This window comes from Poecilia reticulata, chromosome 4 (genome assembly GCF_904066995.2).
Source record: "Poecilia reticulata chromosome 4, P_reticulata-male-v2, whole genome shotgun sequence".
Classification (NCBI taxonomy): domain Eukaryota; kingdom Metazoa; phylum Chordata; class Actinopteri; order Cyprinodontiformes; family Poeciliidae; genus Poecilia; species Poecilia reticulata.
Window position 1 is genome coordinate 20,554,818 of NC_088833.1, and position 21,907 is coordinate 20,576,724.

The window sequence follows — 21,907 nt, forward strand, 5'->3', positions numbered from 1 at the left end:
ATATTTAGTTGAAGCTTTTTTATTATTATTCTTAAAGTGCTTTTATTACTGTTCCGCAGCCTCAGTACTGGTGCTTACTCGTGCATCCAGCAGAGGGCAATGTGGTTTCATTTATTGAAAACATTGCGTCGCCGTCATTTACACAGTTAAATCAATATTTTTAGTGTTTGACAGAGATTTAGAGAAGATGTAAACGCAGACTGCGAGTTTAGACTAATAAATTAGAATTTTGTTTCTTTCTTGTTTTTTTTTGTTTTTTATCGTTTCTGCCCCGCTCTGTGTGGCAGCACCCACTCTCACTGTGGACGTGGTCAGTTGGCGTGTCCCGACTTGGAGTGACGGATCAGCAGACCTATGATTCCCCCCGAAACGTTTGCTCTTTTTTTTTTTTGCACTGGCCCATTTTCTGACAAACTGTAACGTTAACTTTTTTTCCTACATTGTGACCTGTTTACACCTCCGACAGTAGAAGTGCAGACGACAGACGGGTTTCAACATGTCTGTGGCGGGTTTGAAGAAGCAGTTTTATAAAGCCAGTCAGGTTTGCAAAACTTTTCTAACCGTTACCGTTAGCAGCTAGCTAGGTGCATGTAGCATTCTGAGCTAACAAACAAAGTGAAGCTAACGCCGCTTCGTTCATATAACGGTGGATGTTTTTGACAACTTGTTGTTTTAGTGGGTGAAAACGTTTAAATTGCTTTTCATTTTCTCTCTTCATTTTACCGTACATTTAGTAAAAGTCACTTACACGTCAATTGGACTGGTTAATAACGCGTTAAAAATGTCGAGTGTGCCCTGTAAATATATACATTTTTTTTTTTTTTACAAAATGCAACAATTCAGATTATGTAGGTAAGCAAACTGGGGAATCTTGGATGTGTTTGCTGAAGGCAGAGTCATGTTGTAAAAAGAGAAAACAACATCGTAAAAACAGCAATGTAACTCTCCGAGGGTTGATCCATGAAAATGTGTTTTTATGACTGCTTTGTAAGTAGTAAAACATTTTCTCGAATGTATCAACATATTCAAAACACAAATATCCCATTTCGAATTCTGTTTAGTGTGTCTGACTGGGGGAAAAAAACTTGCTTTTCCTTCCATTACACATGAAAATCTACGTTAGTTTTCTTGTCTCAGCTTTAATGTGAATGTTTTTAATTTGGGGCATCTCTCCCAGTCATGGGAGGAGACTGTTTAAAAAGATTATTTTTTTTTTTTCTTTTCTTCCTACCCCTGCTGATCTAAGCAGGAAAGACATTTGGTTTCTGCCCCAGCTTCCTGTCAGGAACAAAACCAGATCCCTTAGTACAGGGGAAATATTGTGATTTAGAGGCTGTCGTGTAGGGCAGGACAGGCTGTAGTAAAAAGGATTAGCAGAAAAAGAGATAAAGTAGGTCCTTGCATGAGAATTGATCCAAAGGATGGATGCAGCGATGGGAAGGTGGACAGTGTGTGCTTTCTCTTTATTTCACTGCATTGCAGCGGCTTTTCTTGCCAAAACTCCGTGCAAGGCAATAGCACTCCACATAGCTCAGATTTTATTCACAGGAGGAAAGTTGGCTGTGGAAATTATATATATGCTTATAGGTTGTCTTATTTTTTTTTTCCAGTCTTTCACTGTCTTTACATTTTTTTTAAGCAATAAATGTCAAACCTGAAATGTCTCTCAAGGGTGAAACAATATACTGGTAGAAAATTCTAATGGATAAATCAGTGATGGAAATATACTGGTTAAACAGTATAATTTGTCACAGAATATGAAATTGTTGATATACATAAAGCTTAGAGTACGTTTTTTATGGCAGGCTTTAAGATTTAACAGTAAATCATTTTGGTTACTCAGATTTAATGATTCTGACGTTAACCTGAGAAAAGCTGTAATTTCTGTTGCATTACACTGAATTTTCTTGTATAAATGTATGCATTAACGACATGATGAGTTGCAGAAGAGTGGCACACACGTTGCAATTTCTTTCTTCTTTGTATTGTGTGATGTCGATCATGCTAAGAGCTAAACCTCTGTTCAATCTGAAAGGATTAGTCTAGATTAGTGGGTGGTGTGTGGATCTGATTTAGGATTAAGTCGGTTTGCAGGAATGATATTTGTAATGTAATCCTCTGATTGCTTTTTATTGTCTAATCATTCCCGACAGGTGCAGGTTGTAGTGTGATGGCATGCTACAGATGCAGGGCAGCCGTGATGACAGGGATTTGTAGATTATGCAAATGTTGAGAATATTGAAGAGGTCTTTCCGTTATGTTTCGTGTTCTTGTATTTTTTATTATATTTTTAACATCCTACAAATTAATTGAAACACCTTTGATTTTTTTTTTACATTAAGTTTGCTTCTTAAATCTGTTGTTACCTGACATGAGTAATTTCCCAGTGTTCCAACCTTTAGATTCGACACTGATATGTTTAACTTGACGACATTGTGGAAAGTTTGCTAGTGACAAATTCATTCTCTGTGTGCTAAAACCTGAGGGTCTTAAATAGAGCGACAGCATAGGATGAATATAAAAGGTCCTAAAAAACAGTTTGTGGGCATTTTTGTGGGAATCAAACATTTTTCATCGGTTTAAGAAATCTGATTTATGCAGACGGAGAGCCTTATAGATTTTCTGAATCTGAAAAAGGAAAGAATGTTTTAGCTTGAAATTACTCAGCTTTTATCTGAGCATTTAAAGTTCACATCAGCGAAATTGATGGGATGTAGTGTATCTATTCTTTTTTTTTTTTACAGAATGTATTTTAAAAAAGCATAATGTTGGAAAGTATGCACCTTTTTCAATGTTATTTATAATCCACATTGACTAGCTGTTTGGAGTCGTTCCTTTGTCTCTGCAGACTGAAGAGATCATTAATGATTTACCCTGCTTCCTAGAAGGGTGTTAAAATTTGAAATTTAAATGTGTTGCTGCCAAAGCAATGAGTGGAGATGGAAAGGTCACCTTGGTTTATTTGTGTATTTACTGATCCTCCACACAGAGATAACGTTGAGATGGACACAGCTTCGGTCTCTTATCAACACATTTGTCAAAACAATGGCGCCGTCCATGGTCACAGCTCTGGCTGAAACCGGAGACTTTTCCGAGAGCTGAAAATGACCTGGTTTCACGGCACACCAAAAATACCACAATAACGACATCTTATTTTCCACTAGCCGAATGGCCCTGACTTAAACATTTTAGAAGGCTCATGTTTTCACCAGAGTGCAGGAAGCCTACCGAAGGAATGGAAGTCAGCTTTTTATCAACCTGAAAATGCCGCTGTGTGTCTGGACACACCAGAGCTTTTGAACACGTGGTCAGCTGAGTAATTTCCTCCTGACATCTAGTTTTCTCAGGTGCTATGTTGGCAGAGCTCTGTCCTTTTTAGCATCGACTTTAAAAGTCTGATTTTATTTCGCCGCTCCCGCGCTCCTGTTTTGTTTTCGTACTCTGCACTCCAAACTCCTCGTTTTGCATATCATAACTTCAATGTGGATAGCATAATGCATGCTGTAGTTATTTCCTTAGTTTATTGTTTGTGAGCTTTAAACCACTGAAGGGGTTTTGGTTTTCCTGATGTGTCAGCTCTCTCTGTGTAGAAATCAGCTTTGCAGGTTTTGTCAACTGAAAAAAGGAAACAAAATTTGATGCTTTGCGATAAGGGAGAAGTATTTGGATAATACACAGTTATAAAGATGAAAAAGATTCCTGTTAGACACTAATCTCTCTTTGCAGCTCTTTGGTTTGTTTATACCAAAACGGCAACAATAGAACTTTTGTGCTGCGTTTTATGGCTTTTGTTTGCATACGAGTAATAATTTGACTCAGTTTCCCTTGCAGCTTCACAATCTGACTGAATCCCTCAGGTCTCCGGTCATGTGCTGCCTGCACACAGCAGAAATACATACAGCGGAGCTGATTGAAGATATCAGCATAGGGCACTCTTGTTTTGAAAAAAATATTTTTACAATTTAAGGTGGAAGAAATCTTAAATCACTATGTTAAACCATGTGACCAAAGCTGAAAGTTTTAAATATTTGTTCAGTTAGCGCCCAGAGGTCACATCTTTGAGTTGCATAGTAAATGAACAAACGAAATGTTTCTCTCTCTGTAAAGACGATTAAATTAAATCTAAGAAAGTGAACATTACGTCTTAAACTATGAACTGGATGTTTACGTTAAACTATTCAACACTAGAGTTTGTTCACATCTTAAAATAGTGCTTGGTAGATCCTACTGAAAACATTTCCTCCAAGGAGAAGATTATTGAAATCCAAATGGCGCTTAAACAGTTTATCTTTGTATATATTTTTACCAACAGGTAAAGGTGTTTTTAAAATTGTATTTCTGCCTGTTTTACATTTACTCTGGTGCTATGGAAAATGTAAACCACATTGTGCAGAGTACAGGTGTTGTTCAGCGTTATATTTCCTGTTCACAGACTCAGCTTGACTTCAGTATTTGTACAGCTTGAATTGTTTCCTGCAGGAGAGGAAATTTTAATGTTAACACTGGCGTTGTAAAAAAAGAGTAAAAAAGATCTGTTGCAAGCTGCTGTTTGTGTGTTTCGCACTGTTTTAAAATGTATTGTGATGTAGCTCTATTGCAGAAAGTTAAGCAAACTACGGGGAGGATTTTGGGGCATATTTTTGCTGAACAGATTTGAAACTTAAATCAAAAGAGTGATGCGTCAGGGGAAATTCGGACACAGCTGTCTGTAGCTGAGGCTTTTATTTCTGTTTTACACTACAAGGTTGTTTTATAATTTACTTAAAGAGAATCATACGAGAATGTCTTTAAGATGCTACATGTTAGAGATAAAAGTATCTAAGTTAACTGGTTAAAGACTCCTTTTTCCTTTTTTTTTCTTTTTTTTTTTACACATGTCATTTTGTTTCACGGGTTTTGCTACTCCGATAAAAGGTTTCACACATTGAACTGTGCATCACTGATGCAAATGTTGAAAAGCCACTATTTGGATATTCATAATGCACTTCCGCCTTTTTTCTTCTGAGATCAAAGCCGCATGTGTGGTATTACTAAATTTGCACTTTGTTTTGTCACGTCTCATCCTTTCCCATGACTCTTTCTTTCTGTCCCCCAATCTTTCCCCCTGTAGATGGTAAGTGAGAAAGTTGGTGGCGCAGAAGGAACCAAACTAGATGATGACTTCAGAGACCTGGAACGGGTATGAGATATGTCACAGAGAATACGTCAAAGTTGTGATTTTACACAGCACACAAGCAGATTTTGTACTTTTTTATGGGAAAAATAGGACATTCAATGCAAATGTTGCTGATTGATGCAGTTGTTTTTTTTTTTTGTTGTTTTTTTTTTTTAAGTTTAGGCTTTGGATAAGTCTATAAAGTGTAATTGTCAACAGAACTGAAAATGTAAAAAAAAAAAAAGAAAAAAAAAAGGCAAACTGAACTTTTTGCATTAAACACAATTTCTACATTGTTAATGTAATCTTTGCTCCTTTTCTGATATCTGTTGGATTTTCCATTGTAAGCCAGACACAACAAGCAGGTTAGGGACATAATAGTGGAAAAAATTCTGAAATGTTTGGTTTTCTTCTTCCCACATATCCTGTGTGTTCTAGAAAAAAAAAAAGGGAAAAAAAATACTTAGAAAAAATAACTTTGGAGGTCATGGATCACTGCAAACATTACTCTTGTTTGTAGTATGACTAGCATTTGTATACATCTAAGTAAAGATTATCTCCTTGTTGAATTTGGAAAATAACAGATGCAACATGACGTTTTACCTGCTGTGCTTTTGCAGAAAGTTGATGTGACCAGTAAAGCAGTAGTGGAGGTGATCTCCAAAACATCGGAGTACCTTCAGCCCAACCCAGGTTCGAAAACAAACTGCTGCCATTGATCTATCTGTGCAATTCTTAACGCTTCTGTTGAAGTAATTTCCTCTTCATTTTACCTCTAAAGCGTCACGGGCCAAACTGTCCATGTTGAACACCATGTCAAAGATTCGTGGTCAGGTGAAGAACCCAGGTTATCCTCAGGCTGAAGGCCTGCTAGGAGAGTGCATGGCCAAGTATGGAAGGGAACTTGGAGAAGACACTAACTTTGGTGAGATGTGTAGATGTCCTTGTTTTTTGTTGTGAATCCTCAGCAGTTTTTATTTATAACTTCCATAGTGTACCAAGTAGATGCATCTGGTTATTAAATGTTTCCGAGTTGCATGGAAGCTATTCACACAATGTATATCAGGTTCTTTTTGTCTATTCTTTTTCACATCCATGCATTGGAGATTTATTTATTTACACCTTAAAGGTTGAACTGAGTGTTTGTCATATAATATTACAAATTATGTTTACTCTTAAATGTCTTTGTGTTCCAGGCGCTGCTCTAGTGGATGTAGGAGAGGCCATGAAGCGGTTAGCAGAAGTGAAGGACTCTCTAGACATCGACGTAAAACAGAACTTTATTGATCCATTACAAAGTCTGAGTGACAAGGACCTCAGAGAGATTCAGGTAAAAAAATATGCTTTTGACATAAAATATTGCATTAAAAAAGTTCTTTTGACAAAATGCACTGGCAACTAAGCTGTTACTGTGACCCCAATCAGCACCATCTGAAGAAGCTCGAAGGCCGTCGGCTGGATTACGACTACAAGAAGAAGCGTCAGGGCAAGATTCCAGATGAGGAAGTTCGACAGGCCCTGGAGAAGTTTCATGAGTCAAAGGAAGTGGCTGAGACCAGCATGTACAACCTGCTGGAGACTGATGTAAGCACTTCCCACAGTTAAACTGTCTGGTTTTATTTTTAATACAACTGAGCTTGTAACCACATCCAGAAGTTTAGTTTTTTTTTTTTTTTTTCTGAGCTGTTTTATTTACCCATTTTAGTCATCCTTCTACTCGAGTTTCTCAAATTACTGTAGAAGGAAGTAAAATACTTGTTGAAGTAGCAGAGGTTTGGCTTCTCACAGAAATGTTTATATCATTATGTTGTTTACTTATTGTACTTTGGTATTTACTGTGGATAATTTCCCAGATTCACGGAAACCTGAACTTTATTTGTGTCATCAAATCATTTGCTACTCTGTGAAAGTTTATGTTTTTTCTTCTCTCCTTTATGGTGTTTCGTCAAACACACCCACAGGGTAAACATGAACTCTGCTCATTAGAGCTATAAAACTCAACCAAACATCTCCACTCTGCACAGGGACTAACTGTAGTATTTAGTGGTTTACCTGTGATCGTTTTACCTATCAGGCAGTGTCACAACACTTGGAAGAGTCAGATACTTAAGACTTGTAAATGGCTGAATTTAAGGAGTCCATACATGTGATAGTATATGTCATGTCTTTTGTTTAGTCTCCAAATTCACAGTCTCAATTTCATGCAACATTAATTTTCACCAAATCAATACTATCTGTATGCTTGAAAATTCGGTGGCTTTAAAGTGCAGCCAAATGACACACTACAATTTATGCCCTACTTTAGCGTTCTGATTTTTGTCCTACATAACTAACTCTGCAGTGGGTTTGGGGCAGATCTCCTTTTTTTTATTATTAAGCCTCCTAAAAATATACAGAAGTGTACAATAACACCGTCTACCTGGACAAGCTTGTTATGTATGGTACATTGAGGCTTTCTATTAGATTTTAAATAACACTTTCATAGATTTTTCACTGAAATTAAGTAAATCTAAGCAATAAATACATGGATATGTCCCGAAAAAAGATTAGCACACAAACAAAGTTGTGTTATTAGAGAAACATCAAGTCACTTTTATCTCCCAATTTTTCTGTGCTTATTGCTCTGAACAGAACATCCTGCAGGCTGGTCACCTTCTATCTAAGGGTCTAGTCCAAACATACACCTGCAGCTCTAGGGAGATTTAGTTATATTTCAGTCACCAAGTCTTCAAAACAAGCTGTATCTGCACTTCTCCTTCTATCCTACGTTTTAGCCACCACAGCTTCTCTTGGTTGTTTCATGCTGTAGAAATCTGACTTCCTCAAATGTTGTTTCTGCCAGCGTTTTTTTTTTGTCTTTTTTCCCCTCTTAATTCAGTCTGCAAACTTTCTAGCTAATGACAACGTTGGCAATACAAAATGCACCTGTGAGTGTGTTTTCCATAAAATAACAAACGTTACACCAATAACAGAAATTAGGATACCAGTTTAGTCATAGAGACTCACAGTGATTCTTTGAAAATGCTGATTGGGACTCTTAATTTGAGCTTTCTTTCTGTCAGGGAGTGGGAATGTCTTACAACGTCTGTATTAGTAATTCTGTTTTCTGAAAGTTAAGTTTTGATCTTCAGACTTCCTATGATGTTATCCTAAGCTCTTAAAAACTGGAGCATATTTTGTTGCAATTAATAGTGTAATAGTTTGAATGGCAAAAATGCATCATTTTTGGTTTCATCACCTTGTGCTACGTAATTGATAATCTAACATTCGCTGAAAGTTGCTCCCCAGACCCATAGCTCCTCCTATGAATGGAAATAATTACAGGCCTGCCATTGCAAGTTAGTTTTGGCTATTAAAATGCTAGTTTGCAGCATTTGTTGCATAAACACTTCTCCCTATGCAAAGAAAAAAATAAAATTAAAATAAAAATAGCTGTGCAAGATAACATTAGCTTACATTTGTCTGAATTTAATTTAATTCCGAATGTGGGAAGATACTGTTGCTTTTGAACCTGTTGTTTTCATGTTTGGTCTGTTTATCTCTTAAAATGACTTATGCTATTGCATAAACTCGGCAACAGGAGTCTACGTGTCTTTTACGGCATGTTTGTTTGTGTGTGCAGATAGAGCAGGTGAGCCAGCTTTCATCTCTCGTTGAGTCTCAACTTCAGTACCACAAACAAGCCGTCCAAGTGCTGGAGGAGCTCTCCGATAAACTGCAAGAAAGGTTGGTGCAGAAATCGAATCAAAAGATGCACAAAGGCAAAACGACTCTTTTTCTTCAAGTGACTGTCGTCTCTGCTCTGAGTTGCTCCAAATATGCACAGTAGAATTTTAAGCTAATTCATTTATAAGGATTGTTTCCGATGTCTTTTTAAACAGGATGACTGAAGCTCAGTCTCGGCCAAGACGAGAGTACACACCGAAACCCAAACCTATCTTTGACTTCGGCGAGAACAACCACTCCAACGGAGGTTATACATCTTCAGTGGCGCCTCCTCCCTCCCGCAACTCAGGTTAGACGCAGATTACAAAATCGGTAAACTCATTACCTGCTTCAGATTTCAAAACCTCTGTGAAGTGTGACTGGTTATATCTGTAAAAAGATCTGCTTTCCTGAAGTTCCAGCAATAACGAGGCCTCCAGCTGTTTCTATAAACTAAAAAAGATGATTGCATCAGCGCACTGTGCCTTTAATAAAGTTCCCTGAAATCTTACAGAAACACTCTGAATGTTGCCAACATGATTGCTCAACAACTGCAACTAATAAATACCATGAGGCCAAAAGAAAATAGAGAAATTCCTCTCGCCTTTTTTTTTTTACTCCTCTAGTCTGATGAAGGCTTTTATGAATGTTTGACTTTTTGGATGTTGAGGTGACATCACTTAGCTGTTGACCAATGTCGATGTGAGAAGTTAGTGACTCTGTCCCACCCTGTTATCTGGCTGGCTTTTCTCCCACTGACCTTGTTCCTCTTTCCTGTGACATCAGCAGAACGGTCCTTTCTCTTTGCAACATTGTCCGTTCGGAAGCTAGGATTGTGTGAGTCACCGACTACATGTCCAAGTTGCAACCTTGGAATGGTGCGTGTGTGTGTGTGTGTGTGTGTGTGTTTGTGTGCGCGCGCGCACGAGTAACATTCTGATTAGATTTTCAGGAAATAGATGCTTCTTATCAGTGGTGTGTTTTCTTTATGTCTCTTGTTTAGCAAGTGTTTGGTTTTGCTTTAACTTCTCATCCTATCCTTTGGACGCAAAACTAGACTTCAACAAAGTGTGATTTTTATTACGTTTTATAAATCTAGTTACCTACTTTTGTTCTATTAATGTTAGCACTCAATTTTCAAATATTATATTGCTGTCTGATTTTGGGGGGGCAACGGTTAAAATTGACCAAAATATCTCTTCTTAGTCATTTGCCGCTGCTTAGTTTTGCATCTAATATATTAATGTTGCATTACCATTTCTGTCTGAATATTTGTCCTCTGTTTTTATAACGTCAGAGCTGTAACACAGACTGCTCTCCCACCCACTGCGTGAAGCCGAGCATATAAAAATAAGGCGTTTAATACAAATAGTAATTTGTGACAGAGAGGCTGCCTGAGGCTACTCTGTAGTTAAAATTAATGATTGAAAGGATTAACCAGCCAACACATAACACTACATCAGAGCTTTTCTCTTCCCAAATATAAAGTTGGATACATCTGTTATTTAGTTTGAGTGCAGCTCGTTGAAGTGGATGTTTTCCAAAATGCTGCACTTTTGAGCAAAGTATAATAAAACTGAGTCAGCGATGATCACTCAGTTTTTTGTATCCTGTAATTTTTGGTAATTTGGTTTATTTGTTGCACAAAGAGCTACGGTAGAGTAAAAAGAGACATATTCGTATCTTTGAGCTGTTTCTGAGAAACTCATTGTTTCATGTGGGGGGAAGAAAATGGTTTTGTTAGTAGTTTTTAAAGAAATTTGGAATTGACCAAAATGGGTAAGTGGGGACTTCACAAAATTGGTGAAAGGAATTATGATTGCACAAGTTTAGGAAAACATAACTGCGTAATGTTATTGTTCATCTGCATTGCAATTTCGATTGCAATGCAGATGTTTCTCCCTCCTCTAATCATCATTCCTTTTCCACTCTTTAAACTTTTGCATGCTGGTCACCAAGCTCTACATCAGCTGTGGACAGTAAAAGATTTTCCAAGTGAAAAATACATTGTTAGCAAGAAGAGTTTGAATGCATGGTGCCTGAAATGCTATAGCTCAAGTACTGTACCCAGATTGTGATATTGCACATATTGAAAATGTGATAATAATAATAATAATAATAATAATAATCATGATAAATGAGAATTGCAGTGATCCGTCTGTGTTTTCGTTTCCATGTCAGCTACAGATTTGCTCTGTTTCCCCTGTTCCTCTGAGCAAACCCATCTGCTGCCACATCGGGATTAAATTTCTCCCTCAAAATTTGGAGCTAAATTTTAGTTCTGCAGTGGCGTTTTGTAACTTATTGTTATAGCAGAGTTCTCGCTCCACAGCAGACAGACTGTTTGTTCATTGACACCGGACAGCTGAAAAACTTGACCTCTTGGTTAAAACTTTAAATTTAATCTTGCCAATATTCACATCTATTTCTACATATGGAAATGTTACTATTTGTGTAGATTTTAGCATCTAAGTGTGTAGCAACTGTCAATTAACCTTACTTTCACATTAAAATGAGCCAAAATATAATCAGCAGCCACACAGGATCGTGATGTTCTTAGCCTGGTATCCTGTTCAATAGAGCTGCACAGCATACTGTTTTACAGTTGTCATATAAACATCAGGCTTCGTAATATTACAATCACAAGGCAATATTTGGCAGGATATTATGAGCCTGAGGCATTTGCATGCCCTTATTGGTAGTACATTTGGCCTGTGGCAGGGATTTAAACCTCTCGTAATTCCTATACGTTGTTGACCTTACATAGCTGATACCCTGAAGCTCTTGGAGAACAGTGAGAACATTGTCTAGTTATAACCATAAGTCGTACATTATGCTAAATAATTTCCAGATTTTTTTAAGTCCAACTGTGCAAGAATGATGTCATTAATGTTTAATCGGAAAATTTGTTTTGATCTGATTAGTAATTTCTGTGTTAATGCAAATGTTTTAACCTGGGAACTCTCTAAGTTCCCCGTTTGACATATTTTTAAGACTCCACTCGTGTTTCCTTTGGTTTTGTGTTTTATCTAAAGCAAAGCATGACTTAACGGGATTGTTACTTAGAGACTTGCATGATGAAAAATGATCCGTCATATCTAGCAATGTATTAACTTTTCCCATTTAGTATCAAATAGTTCCAAATGTTTTCAAAGTTGATCCCATTTTTCTTCTTTTTTTTAAATTGATGAGCTGAAACACCTATTACACATGCTTGTTATTGTAAATGTGTGTCAACACCTCCCTAAAGTTGTCTGTCTTCTCTAGTATTAAGTGTTATTTTTCTGCCCCTGTGAGCTGATACTGTATTGAGTGAATGAGTGAGTGACCAAACTCTCCCCGTCTCTAGCCTGCCCGGCAGCGTGTTGAGTGAACGTGATACAATGAGAAAATTGTTCAGCTGCAAAAAAAAAAAAAAAAAAAAAGGCCTAGTCTGTCTGTGTGTAAATCGCCGCTGATCTGCGTGAGGTCACAGAGACGGAGAGAGAGAGTGAAGAGAACAGGGGCAGAAATCTGGTTTTCAGGAATGTTTATGCTCAGATTCTTCCTGGCAGATCTCCTTAACTTGTTTGAAAACCGTGTTAATGTTACACTAGCATCAAAAGTTTAAATATCCTGCTAAAGATGTGCCGTGTGACTCAATTCTTTCATAACTGGATCTACTTTGGGACCGTTTGTTTTTCTCTGTAATTCTCATCTTTTCTTCTTTGCTGTCCCTACCAGCCCCAGAGCAGCCGAGCTGTAAGGCCCTGTACGACTTTGATCCAGAGAACGAGGGAGAGCTGGGCTTCCACGAAGGCGACATCATCATCCTGACCAATCAAATCGATGAAAACTGGTATGAGGGCATGCTAAATGGCCAGTCGGGATTCTTCCCTCTCAACTACGTGGAGGTCCTCGTTCCGTTGCCACACTAAAACAACGAAAGCGCTAAGAGAAGTCGAGACGTGTAAACAGTGTGGTGAAGAAGACCAGTGAAGACATGAGACAGTCTACAAGGGTTTCATTTTCACTTTGAGCTTCATCGCCATCACCAGGAGTGAGCACTTTTTTGTAAACACAAGATCTGGATGTGATATCAAAGCAGAACACCAACTTTTTCCACAGAAAAGTAAAAAGCAGCCAGACTAGGACTGAGACAAACCATTTTTATCGTGCATCTGACAGTAAGCAAGAATTTCCTGGGGACTAACTGTTGACAAATAGATTAGCAATACATTTTTCATCACAATTAGGTGACAGAAATGATTTTGAGTTCCCTTATTACCATAAGTGGATTCACAGATCCTTGTCGTTGTTTTTGTGTAACTGCAGTCTCTGTGACACAGGAAGGTGATCAACCTTCAACCTAGAGTAGCTTTGTAGCTCAAACCTCACAGTGACTCTCATGAGAACTTGACTGAATAGTATCATTGCAAAACAGAAAATATTTGTGATTCCATCAGAGTACTGCAGTGCAAACCTTGACGCCACCTTCTGGCCTGGCAGAGAATTACTTGCACCTCCACTAAATTGATATTACCCATGAACAGATATTGTTGCAGTAGCTGTGTTACAAAAAGAAGCTTATTGGCAAATAATCACATTTGGACTGTTTTAAAATTTTGGCCTAATTTAATTTTTTTATTTTTTATTTTTTGTTGTTCGTTTCAAGTGGCTGTTCAGCAGCTGACATATTTAACAGTAGTTACCTTTACTTTCAGTGTTTCCGTTGCGATGCCTTCACCATTTTCAGGAATCTGAAATGTAACTGCACCTTGGGCTTCAGATGAGATTAACATATTACAGACATTCTCTATCATTATACACAGACCCAAAGGTAAATGCAGAGGTTGCACCTTTTTGTCAGTTTGTTTAAATAAGGAGGCAGAGCCAAAAAAGTCTGTAAAAATGCAATAGAAACATTAATTTTAGTGTAAATGGTTGTTCCGCCAATAATCCTATAACACAGGCATGTATTTGTGTAGTTTTTGACCTTATCGAAGCATGTTAATCTTTTTTTTTTTCCTTTTTAAGGCCTTTTTGAGCCCTGTACTTGGCACCACGTAACATAATGCAGTGCCTGAATAGATGACGCTGCTGGCAGCGAGCTAGTCTTTTATATTCACCACTAACTGTCCTGCTCTTGCTGTCTGTCCTCATGTCTCAGAGAATGTGAATCCGATCATAGTCTGAACCTGTTATTCTGTACGCTGGACATGATAGATGTGTTATTGTCTCTGGCTGACTGTTCGAACAGGGCTGGCTTCTTGTTCTGAACCGTCCAGATCCGCCGGTGGAGTCTTACCCAACATTCACAGCTCGGTGTGTGAGAATGAGGAATATTTAAAAGGGAAAACATCGAGGGAATTGGCACGATTTTTAAACCGCTGTTCGTTTGGATGAATTTAAGCCACAGATGGTTGCCAAACGATTTATCTTTGAATTGTAAAGGTTGTCTGTGGAGTTCTAATTGTGAATGTCAATTCTGTGCTTTTTAATCGTTTTCAGTGTTTTGTGTCTTATTTCGTCCCTTTCGTCTCCTTTCAGCTGCCTGACTCTTCTGTGTCTGTGTGCGGTCCTCATCCAATACGTTTACATGTCTAACCGTGCTGGTCTCAATGTTTGTATGTAGTTCAAGGCTAACGGACATGAAAGGTGCTGTAATGATAACATTATTAATCAAGAGTCCAACATGCATGTGATCGTGCCTTTGGAGAGCAAAAAGGGGAACTAAGAGCAACCAAATCTTACCCGTTTACTCAGACATTGTAATGAGTTGTATTGCTTTTTTTTCTACCCATTGGCACTTTTATGTGTGCACGTTTCTGCACACTGATGACACTACAGGCAATTTCCTGGACATGTTCAGACTGATCAAATATTTCATCAGTAGATCCATGGAAACTGTTTTCTATCTTTTTTAATATATTCAAATCTTTGTTTTCTTTTTTAAGTCACACTTAATTTCTTAAAGGGCTATGTAATTGTTTAACCAGTCTTACATTCTCCTTAAGCTGCAATAAATGAATCTCTATAGTGTTATTTTTTATATAAGAGACCTTAAAACATTTCAAATAATCATTGCATGTAGACCTATATTACACCTTGTATGTACCCTAGATTTAATTTACGTTTTGTTTACGCATACAGATTTTACCAGCAATATTTTTTTTTTATCACCACAATATTTGTATGTGCTTCCTTCTTATTTCCTGTTTACCAACTTCTTACAGAAAATAAAAGACAAAAAAAGTAAATGTTGAATTTTTATGTTTGAATCAAGAGGAAAGTATTTCATTTTGGATTCAGACATTAATAGTGGTTTGGATAAGTATTCAAATCCCTTCAACAGAGTTATATTGCCATGCGCCAGCTACAAATATTGATCTTTTTTCAGATTTCTGTTTTAGTGAGCAACCAAACATGCATTTGGATATATATATAATTTTTTTTTTAGTTAAATTTCCAAGTGATTAAAAAAAAAAGCATGGTAATTACAGGTGCAAGTTATTTGTGGTATTTTCCTGCCCGATTTACACATGTAGAGACATTTTTGTCCATCCTTTACAAAATAACCCCATCTGCAAACATTCGATTTTACATGTTGCTCCAGTCTGCACCTACTGAATTTAGGTATAGACTTTCATTCATGAGCATACTTTGATCTAAAACATTTCTTTGTAGCCGTCTGTTCAAAGTCGCCCTGTTTGAAGTTAGTCAGTCTCAAATGCTCTGCTGCCTCTTAACAGAAATGAGCAACTTTTTAAACGCATCTAATCTTCCCAGCAACATGGCTTTCATCTTTATGTTGCCACCATGTTTCAGAGAAGAGCGCCGCCTTCCACATTTACGGCCGGTGTCACTTAACGCCCTACATGGTTTGTGGTAAACTACAAATGGGATTTGATTATGCCGTCAAAGTTTTAGATCCCTGCAGCTCTTCCACAGTTGCCATGGTTATTTGAGCACTATCCTGCAAGTTTAGATGTGATGTGTCTTTCCACTTTATAACACAATTTTAGTTTGTACTGCTCTGCTTTTTTTATTGCACTGGGCACATCATAGTATAAAGTCTTCATTACAAATGCAAGACATTTTTGGATTTAGTTCAGAAAAATCTGAAAATTCTGCATTTTTCTTCCACTTATGCTCTACTTTAAGTCAGTCGGTCCCATAAAAACCCTCTTCAAACGCATTTAGGCTGCGACTAAACATAATAAACTTCAAATATGAGAGCGTTGTCAGAGTATTGTAACGATAGATACAAAATGAACAAACAAGCAGTAAGTCATATTTAAATGGTTCCAGTGTGTATATTTTAATCCTTAGTGGGTCACCAATCAGCAGGCTTAAGGCATAGCTCTGACCGAATACATGTAAACCACATAGTCAACAGTTAGTAATAAATACAGTACAGTTCAAGAGGAAGCAAATATCTGTCTTAGCAAAGACTGCTCATGTTCCACACAACCTGATGAGAAGACGTTCACGATACAGTGCACCTAACACACAAACACGTCTGTTTTATTGAACTAGAGGATGCGAACCCTTAAATATGAGTTTAGGAGTACAAAAGGGATCTACTGCAGAAGTAGTGTTTAGGTCAGACACCGATACCATTGCATACATTGTTGGTGTTTGTTTCACACTACTATTCACTGCATACCCACAACTACTATCCCCATTGAGTCTATAAAGGCAATTACAAGACATTTAACAGTGCTAATCATCCATATCTTAATATCTGAGTGTAACTTCAGATAAAGTCACCGGCCAGTACATACTTAGGTCCATTTTTGACTAAGGTCTTCTGTCCATATAGTGTCCAGTTAAATATTTTTTTCTTTTTTTTATTGGATCGTGTTTGGTTAGATTTTTAATTCCATCCTTGTAAAATGCAGCTCAACCACAAACAGCAGCTACGTTCACATATCTAGCACCCGTTCTAGTCTTGGAAGTGTGTTTAATGCTATATAAAAATTGTCACTCAAGCATGAGATCATCCAAGGCGTCCATCTTTGTATTTTTTCCAAGCAGAATTCAACTTCGAATCGGGTCAAGTCAGCGACGGCGTTTGAAACGCGGCGACTCCAGACGGAGGGCCATCGCGTCACGCGTGCAGATCAGACCTCAGTGCGTGGTGCTCAGCTGGCTGTAGACATGCTCCAAGATCTGCGAGTAGGCCTGGTCTTTGGGGGCGTGGCAACTCAGAGAGCCCTGCAGAAACAGACACATTATCAAACATATGCTTTGATAAAGGGTTACTGGTTAATTGTTTGATTTCTATGGGCATTACCTTAATCTTGTCCAGCATGGTTGTCTCAGGACACCAGTACTGGTTGAACTGGACCAGATCAGGTGCCGTCCTGTAGTAATCAACCAGAAGCATCTGTGGGGAAAAAATAAAAAATAACGAATCCCCTTAACTGTGACTGGCTGCACCTAAAATTTAATCATACAGTTTTGGCTTTATATGTATGGGTCGGCATCAACAGTACCATCTCGTTGAGAACGTCGCTGGTGAGAAAGTTGTCCTGCACGTAAGTGACTTCCACAGCGACAGGGATGCCATAGTCATTAGGCCTTTGCTACAAACAGGAGGGGAAACGATTTTGAAAAACATGAGCAACAACGTCTTTATCTTTCTGAATGAACATACCAAGACTCACATGGCAAACCACAAAACAAGAAGGTGAGAAGTGAAAGTTAGTTTCCGACCTCAGGTGGCGGTACGACCCAGAACGGCGTTATTGTGGATGCCACGCCTTGGTTTCCGTGGTAATATGGCCCTGAAAAGGGTTAAATTCAACTTAAGATTTTTAGGTTTAACTCAAGTAAAAGCAAAAAATGTTTACCCAGGAATAAACTCGCTTTCATTCACTCTTTAGCTGCAAAGTTAAACACAAGTCCATAGAGGAAACGGGTTTTGCAGCAGCGTTAAAAATAGATATTTGCATACACTGTATAAAATGATCTTTTTTTTCTCTGCCCGTCTGACATTAGAGCCGCCTAAACATTTCCTGTTTTAGATCAGTTAGAATCATCAAAATAATTGAATATCATGAGATAGTTTTATACTACGCTCAAATTCAGACATTTACATGTATTTGCTCAGTATTTTTGCAGAACTGCCTTTTAAACTCTGACTTGTGCACACATTTCTTCAGCTGTGCCCACAAATGACTGAGATCAGGGGTTTATGAGGATAACTCCAAATCATCCACATTTGTCCTTTTTGCCACTTTGTAGCCAATTTGGAGGAGTGCTTGGACTCATTTTCAAGTTTTAATTTCCACGCTGACGCCATAATATTTTTTTTGTCTTAGATCAGGGAACACACTTGATGGGCTCTGCAGTCACTGTTATCTCAGATGAACAAGCGGCCGTGTTCCCGTTGAACTACACCACATCTAAAGTGGTTACTGACCACAGATGATGCCCAGACAGGGCTGGAAGCCGTTGTTGGAGCCCTGCAGCCTCAGCTGGTGATCCATCTGGGAGTCGATGTCCTGCAGGGACGGCAGGGCGGGACCCCGCGGGTGACTGTGGTACCAGCCCACCAATGACAACCCACGCATGAACAGGTTCTGACAGATCTGAAAACAAAAGGCAAGCATCCTTTTTATTAACTTGACAACACATGGTAAAACAGCTGCCTTAATAGACATTCAAGTTTATAAAAGGAGGAAACTTGACTATTAAAAAAAAAGAACAAATCTGCAAAAGTAACTTTTTTTTCTCCTCAAAGACACGGTATACATTCCTGCTCCCAAAATTTTACTACGTCTTTGGCATTTTTCTGTTCTATTAATTAGCCCAGTTTTTGGCCCAATATCCCACTTGGAGACCAGTCGCTGTGTTAGCATTCAGCAATGTGTGCCGTGGTTTGATAAGAGTGCATGTTGAAAAGTAATGTTTGCTGACGTCTCACCTCTTCTTCAACAGCAGACGCGGTGTCTCTGTCTGCCAGCCTGGTTCGACAGGGGAAAGCCCTTAGGACTGTCAGCACTAAAAAAAAACAAAAAAACAGAGACATTGTTTATGGTGATGAACGCAAAGTTTGACCTCCTGCCATGCATTTTTTCGAATATCGTCATGCTCACACTGTGTGTTTGTGTCCCATCGCCCTCCGAGGTACCCTACCACCTCACTGGTGGTCAGGTGACAGTGGAAGTCCTGCAAAAATGCAAACAAATATCTGACTCTGCCACTTAGCTTCTCACTAATCCATATGCTGCTCGGAAGTGTCTGAAAACTGACCATTAGCAGCAGAACATTACTGGAGACGGCTACGTTGAATGGCTGGAATCTGTTGATGGCCGAGAACGCCGACAGCTCCACAAGCGTGTGTGGATCTCTGTGGATGTTGCATCACATCGCAATCCAACAAATGTCTCACACACACTAAAAAAAAAAAAATTTATATAAAGCAGGCAGTACCTGGCTGCATCCCTGGTGCCTAAGCTGCAATATCTGACAGGAATCCTCTCCCTGTCAGCTCGACGTGAAACCATCACGTCTGTAGCAAAATGAAGATGTTAACAGCTTTTAATGGAGATCAGATATGAGAGAAGAGAAGAGACCACGCAAACCAGGTTTGTTGTTCTTGTTCTTCTCGTCGGCCTGCACGGCTGCCTTCCCTTCCTCCTCATCCTCGTCATCATCTTCCTCACTCACCATGCTCTGCAATCATTAGAAATGCATAGCAAAACAGATGGATAAACGAATCGCATTGTGTAGTTTCTTACCAATTATGTACTGTTCGTGCATTACTTTTTCCACAACCCCGCCCGCCTCCTAAAACCTGCGTTGCCGTCTCAAAACAGAAATCCCCCAGTAAAGATGAATAAAAAGCTTTTGAATATGAATAAATTAAACTAATATGTAGGTAGAATGATCTTACACGGAAAAATTTTATCATTCTGTGAGTGAAAAAAATAGAATGCTAAGAAAAAAATGCTTAACAAAACGTCTTTGAGCTGCAATAGGTTATCAACACAGACATGATGGTTCTTGCTTTTACGAATTTCTTCCCAACTGAATAAATAGTATGACATTTTTGCTTAGGTTTTTTTGTAACTTATTATTTTAAAAACTGTCTCCACAGCATATTGTTGCATTAGCTGAAACTACCAACTCTAAAACTGTTCAGAAACACTTAGACCCAAATGTGGATTCAGATGTTTGATTTCAACTCGGACCCTTGTGTCTCTCGTTACCATGTCTGCGCTGGGTTGATACTTGTGCAGCCAGGTGGTCTTGTACTGGGCCAGCTTCTGCCCCCGGTAGCGCACGGACGCCCAGCCGCAGCCGGACTTCTTGGCCGGGTTCACCAGACGCTTACAGTGTGTCGCCCAGGCGCTGGGCGAGTTGAAGATCTGACCCGTCTCCACCCATCGGATCTTGCCATCGTTCAGCAGATCCCCAACGAAGTTCTTGCCCTGAGGAAGAGAGAGAGGATGAGGTTACATCCATGGCTATATTGTTCACTCTAAAGCGATGATGTGTGTTATTACCAAGTAGTGGATGGCCAACACGCCGTCTCCTGGCTCCACCAGCCCGTCCTTCAGCAGCACTCTCAGGGTGATGCCCCTCCGCGTCAGCAGGGAGCCCCTTCCGGAGCTGGACCGAAACTCTGCCTCCTCTCCTCCACTCAGCTCCTCCTCATCCTCCTCGCCTCCATCCTCCACCACCTGCGGGGAACCTGGTGGTTCTGATCCTGAGGACACAAGACAGAAACAGTTCAACCCAAAAAATGTGCTCAGGTCACATGTAAAAACAAAAACGAGCATCACGCCTTGTTATGAAGCATGAATACTTTTAAAAATTATTCATAAGCTGATAGTAGGAAATTCTTACATATCAAAGTTAAATCATGAGGAATGATCCATTGTTGAGTATGACTTCAGTGTAATGGCAGCCTCTATCACTCTGCACTACCGCAGAGCATGCTGCTACATAAATAGCACATTTGAGGCAACCCCAAGAGTCGCTGTTTATCTGCAGATGATCTAAATGGGCATTTTATTAATTACAGCTAAACTGTGCTGGCTTTTATTGTTTCCACTTCCCATTACAGGGCAAGGCTCTGTCCGCAGGAAGAGGCCTGTATGTACGCCGTTTCTGCTCCCCCCCTCCTTTCCCCTCCCCTGTTAATTTCTCTCAGAATCACAATTAAAAGCCCTCTTTCATTATTCTCACCCATGCCTGTGAAAGCGACGGAGAGCGCCTTTAAATCCAGCTCGGTCCAAAAGCCGCTTTCTCCCCGGACACTTGAAGCTGGAGCTCTCCGGGGGCTGCCTTTCACTGAGACACTTCGCCTCACTAGCTCCGGCTATTATTCAAAAACATAAAATGAAGGCGTCTGTGGCTCTGCAGTGTAGTTTCCTTGTTGTGTTGCTTTAATGTCAGTTCCCCTCCCCTTTCTTTCTCCCTCTCCCCGTCCTTGTCACTCTCCCTGGTTCTTCTGAACTGAACGGGCTGGTCTGACGTGCTGCCGAGCCATTATTTACCTCGCTGTTATCATTGCTAAAAACTAAGCAGCAACTTATATGGCGGGGCTGAATAACTAATTTAAAGTGCGATGAGAACAAAACCGACAGATATCGCAGTAAATCTGCGTTTCCTGCGGAAAAATCAAGTGGCTCGCGCACGTGAAGCGGCCGCTGTTTGTATTTTTTTCCCGACAAGAAAAGTGTATCTAAGCCGCTCTTAAGGCGTCTCGGTGCTCACAAGTACAAGAAAGTGTGTCTACATTATGATTACTGCCTGGTTAAATTGCAAGCCTCACCCGTGTTACAACGTTACACGGTGCTTTCCTTCGTCAACATCGTTCTTTATCTCTGAAAAAGAAGCACATTTACCGGGAAGCAGCCTGCGGAGGGCAGCAAACCTCCAGCGCAGAGTCTTCCCTGCTCCACTTCCTATTATACCCCCATCTACTGGTAGAACAGACTGAAGTCGGCCACGGCTGTTGTTACAGTGCCTTGAAATTATTTTTCACTCCCTTGAAGCCTTTGAACTTTTGTCACATTTTGACAACTTGTTTAACTGCAAACTTCTTTT

The 21,907-nt window shown here is 39.3% G+C and overlaps 2 protein-coding genes across 4 annotated transcripts; one reads left to right on the forward strand and one right to left on the reverse strand.

Annotated features, from left to right (window-relative positions):
* The first annotated feature begins 116 nt into the window (after nt 1–116).
* On the forward strand, nt 117–15,099 carry sh3gl1b (SH3-domain GRB2-like 1b). 2 transcript variants are annotated; one of them, XM_081606457.1, is made up of 10 exons: nt 117–541; nt 5,111–5,179; nt 5,776–5,848; nt 5,937–6,080; nt 6,352–6,485; nt 6,581–6,739; nt 8,778–8,881; nt 9,037–9,170; nt 9,650–9,697; nt 12,584–15,099. In XM_081606457.1, exons 1-10 carry the CDS (start codon nt 497–499, stop codon nt 12,775–12,777), a joined length of 1,104 nt encoding a protein of 367 aa, XP_081462583.1. In that variant the 5' UTR covers nt 117–496; the 3' UTR covers nt 12,778–15,099. The 2 variants fall into 2 exon arrangements, with proteins under 2 accessions (XP_081462583.1, XP_008405300.1); XM_008407078.3 differs by lacking the exon at nt 9,650–9,697 and having other exon boundaries at nt 123–541.
* A 1,036-nt stretch (nt 15,100–16,135) lies between these two features.
* Nucleotides 16,136–21,523, reverse strand: mpnd (MPN domain containing). 2 transcript variants are annotated; one of them, XM_008407075.3, is made up of 13 exons: nt 21,044–21,516; nt 20,359–20,561; nt 20,062–20,283; nt 19,435–19,525; nt 19,283–19,361; nt 19,103–19,199; nt 18,946–19,018; nt 18,774–18,850; nt 18,270–18,438; nt 17,561–17,631; nt 17,341–17,430; nt 17,139–17,231; nt 16,136–17,059 (listed from the first exon to the last, which is right to left on the reverse strand). In XM_008407075.3, the coding sequence occupies exons 1-13, from the start codon at nt 21,045–21,047 to the stop codon at nt 16,973–16,975; spliced, it is 1,356 nt and encodes a 451-aa protein (XP_008405297.1). In that variant the 5' UTR covers nt 21,048–21,516; the 3' UTR covers nt 16,136–16,972. The 2 variants fall into 2 exon arrangements, with proteins under 2 accessions (XP_008405297.1, XP_008405298.1); XM_008407076.3 differs by lacking the exons at nt 16,136–17,059; nt 17,139–17,231 and having other exon boundaries at nt 17,512–17,631; nt 21,044–21,523.
* Nucleotides 21,524–21,907: the final 384 nt, after the last annotated feature.

Bases quoted from the DNA above. Each gene is read 5' to 3' on its own strand.
- sh3gl1b (XM_081606457.1), top strand. From the start codon at position 497: ATGTCTGTGGCGGGTTTGAAGAAGCAGTTTTATAAAGCCAGTCAG. The intron at 542-5,110 runs GTTTGCAAAACT...TTCCCCCTGTAG, and splicing joins AGTTTTATAAAGCCAGTCAG to ATGGTAAGTGAGAAAGTTGG. The intron at 5,849-5,936 runs GTTCGAAAACAA...TTACCTCTAAAG, and splicing joins GTACCTTCAGCCCAACCCAG to CGTCACGGGCCAAACTGTCC.
- mpnd (XM_008407075.3), bottom strand. The intron at 20,284-20,358 runs GTAATAACACAC...TCTCTTCCTCAG, and splicing joins TGTTGGCCATCCACTACTTG to GGCAAGAACTTCGTTGGGGA. The intron at 17,431-17,560 runs GTCGGAAACTAA...TCCTGTTTGTAG, and splicing joins GGGTCGTACCGCCACCTGAG to CAAAGGCCTAATGACTATGG.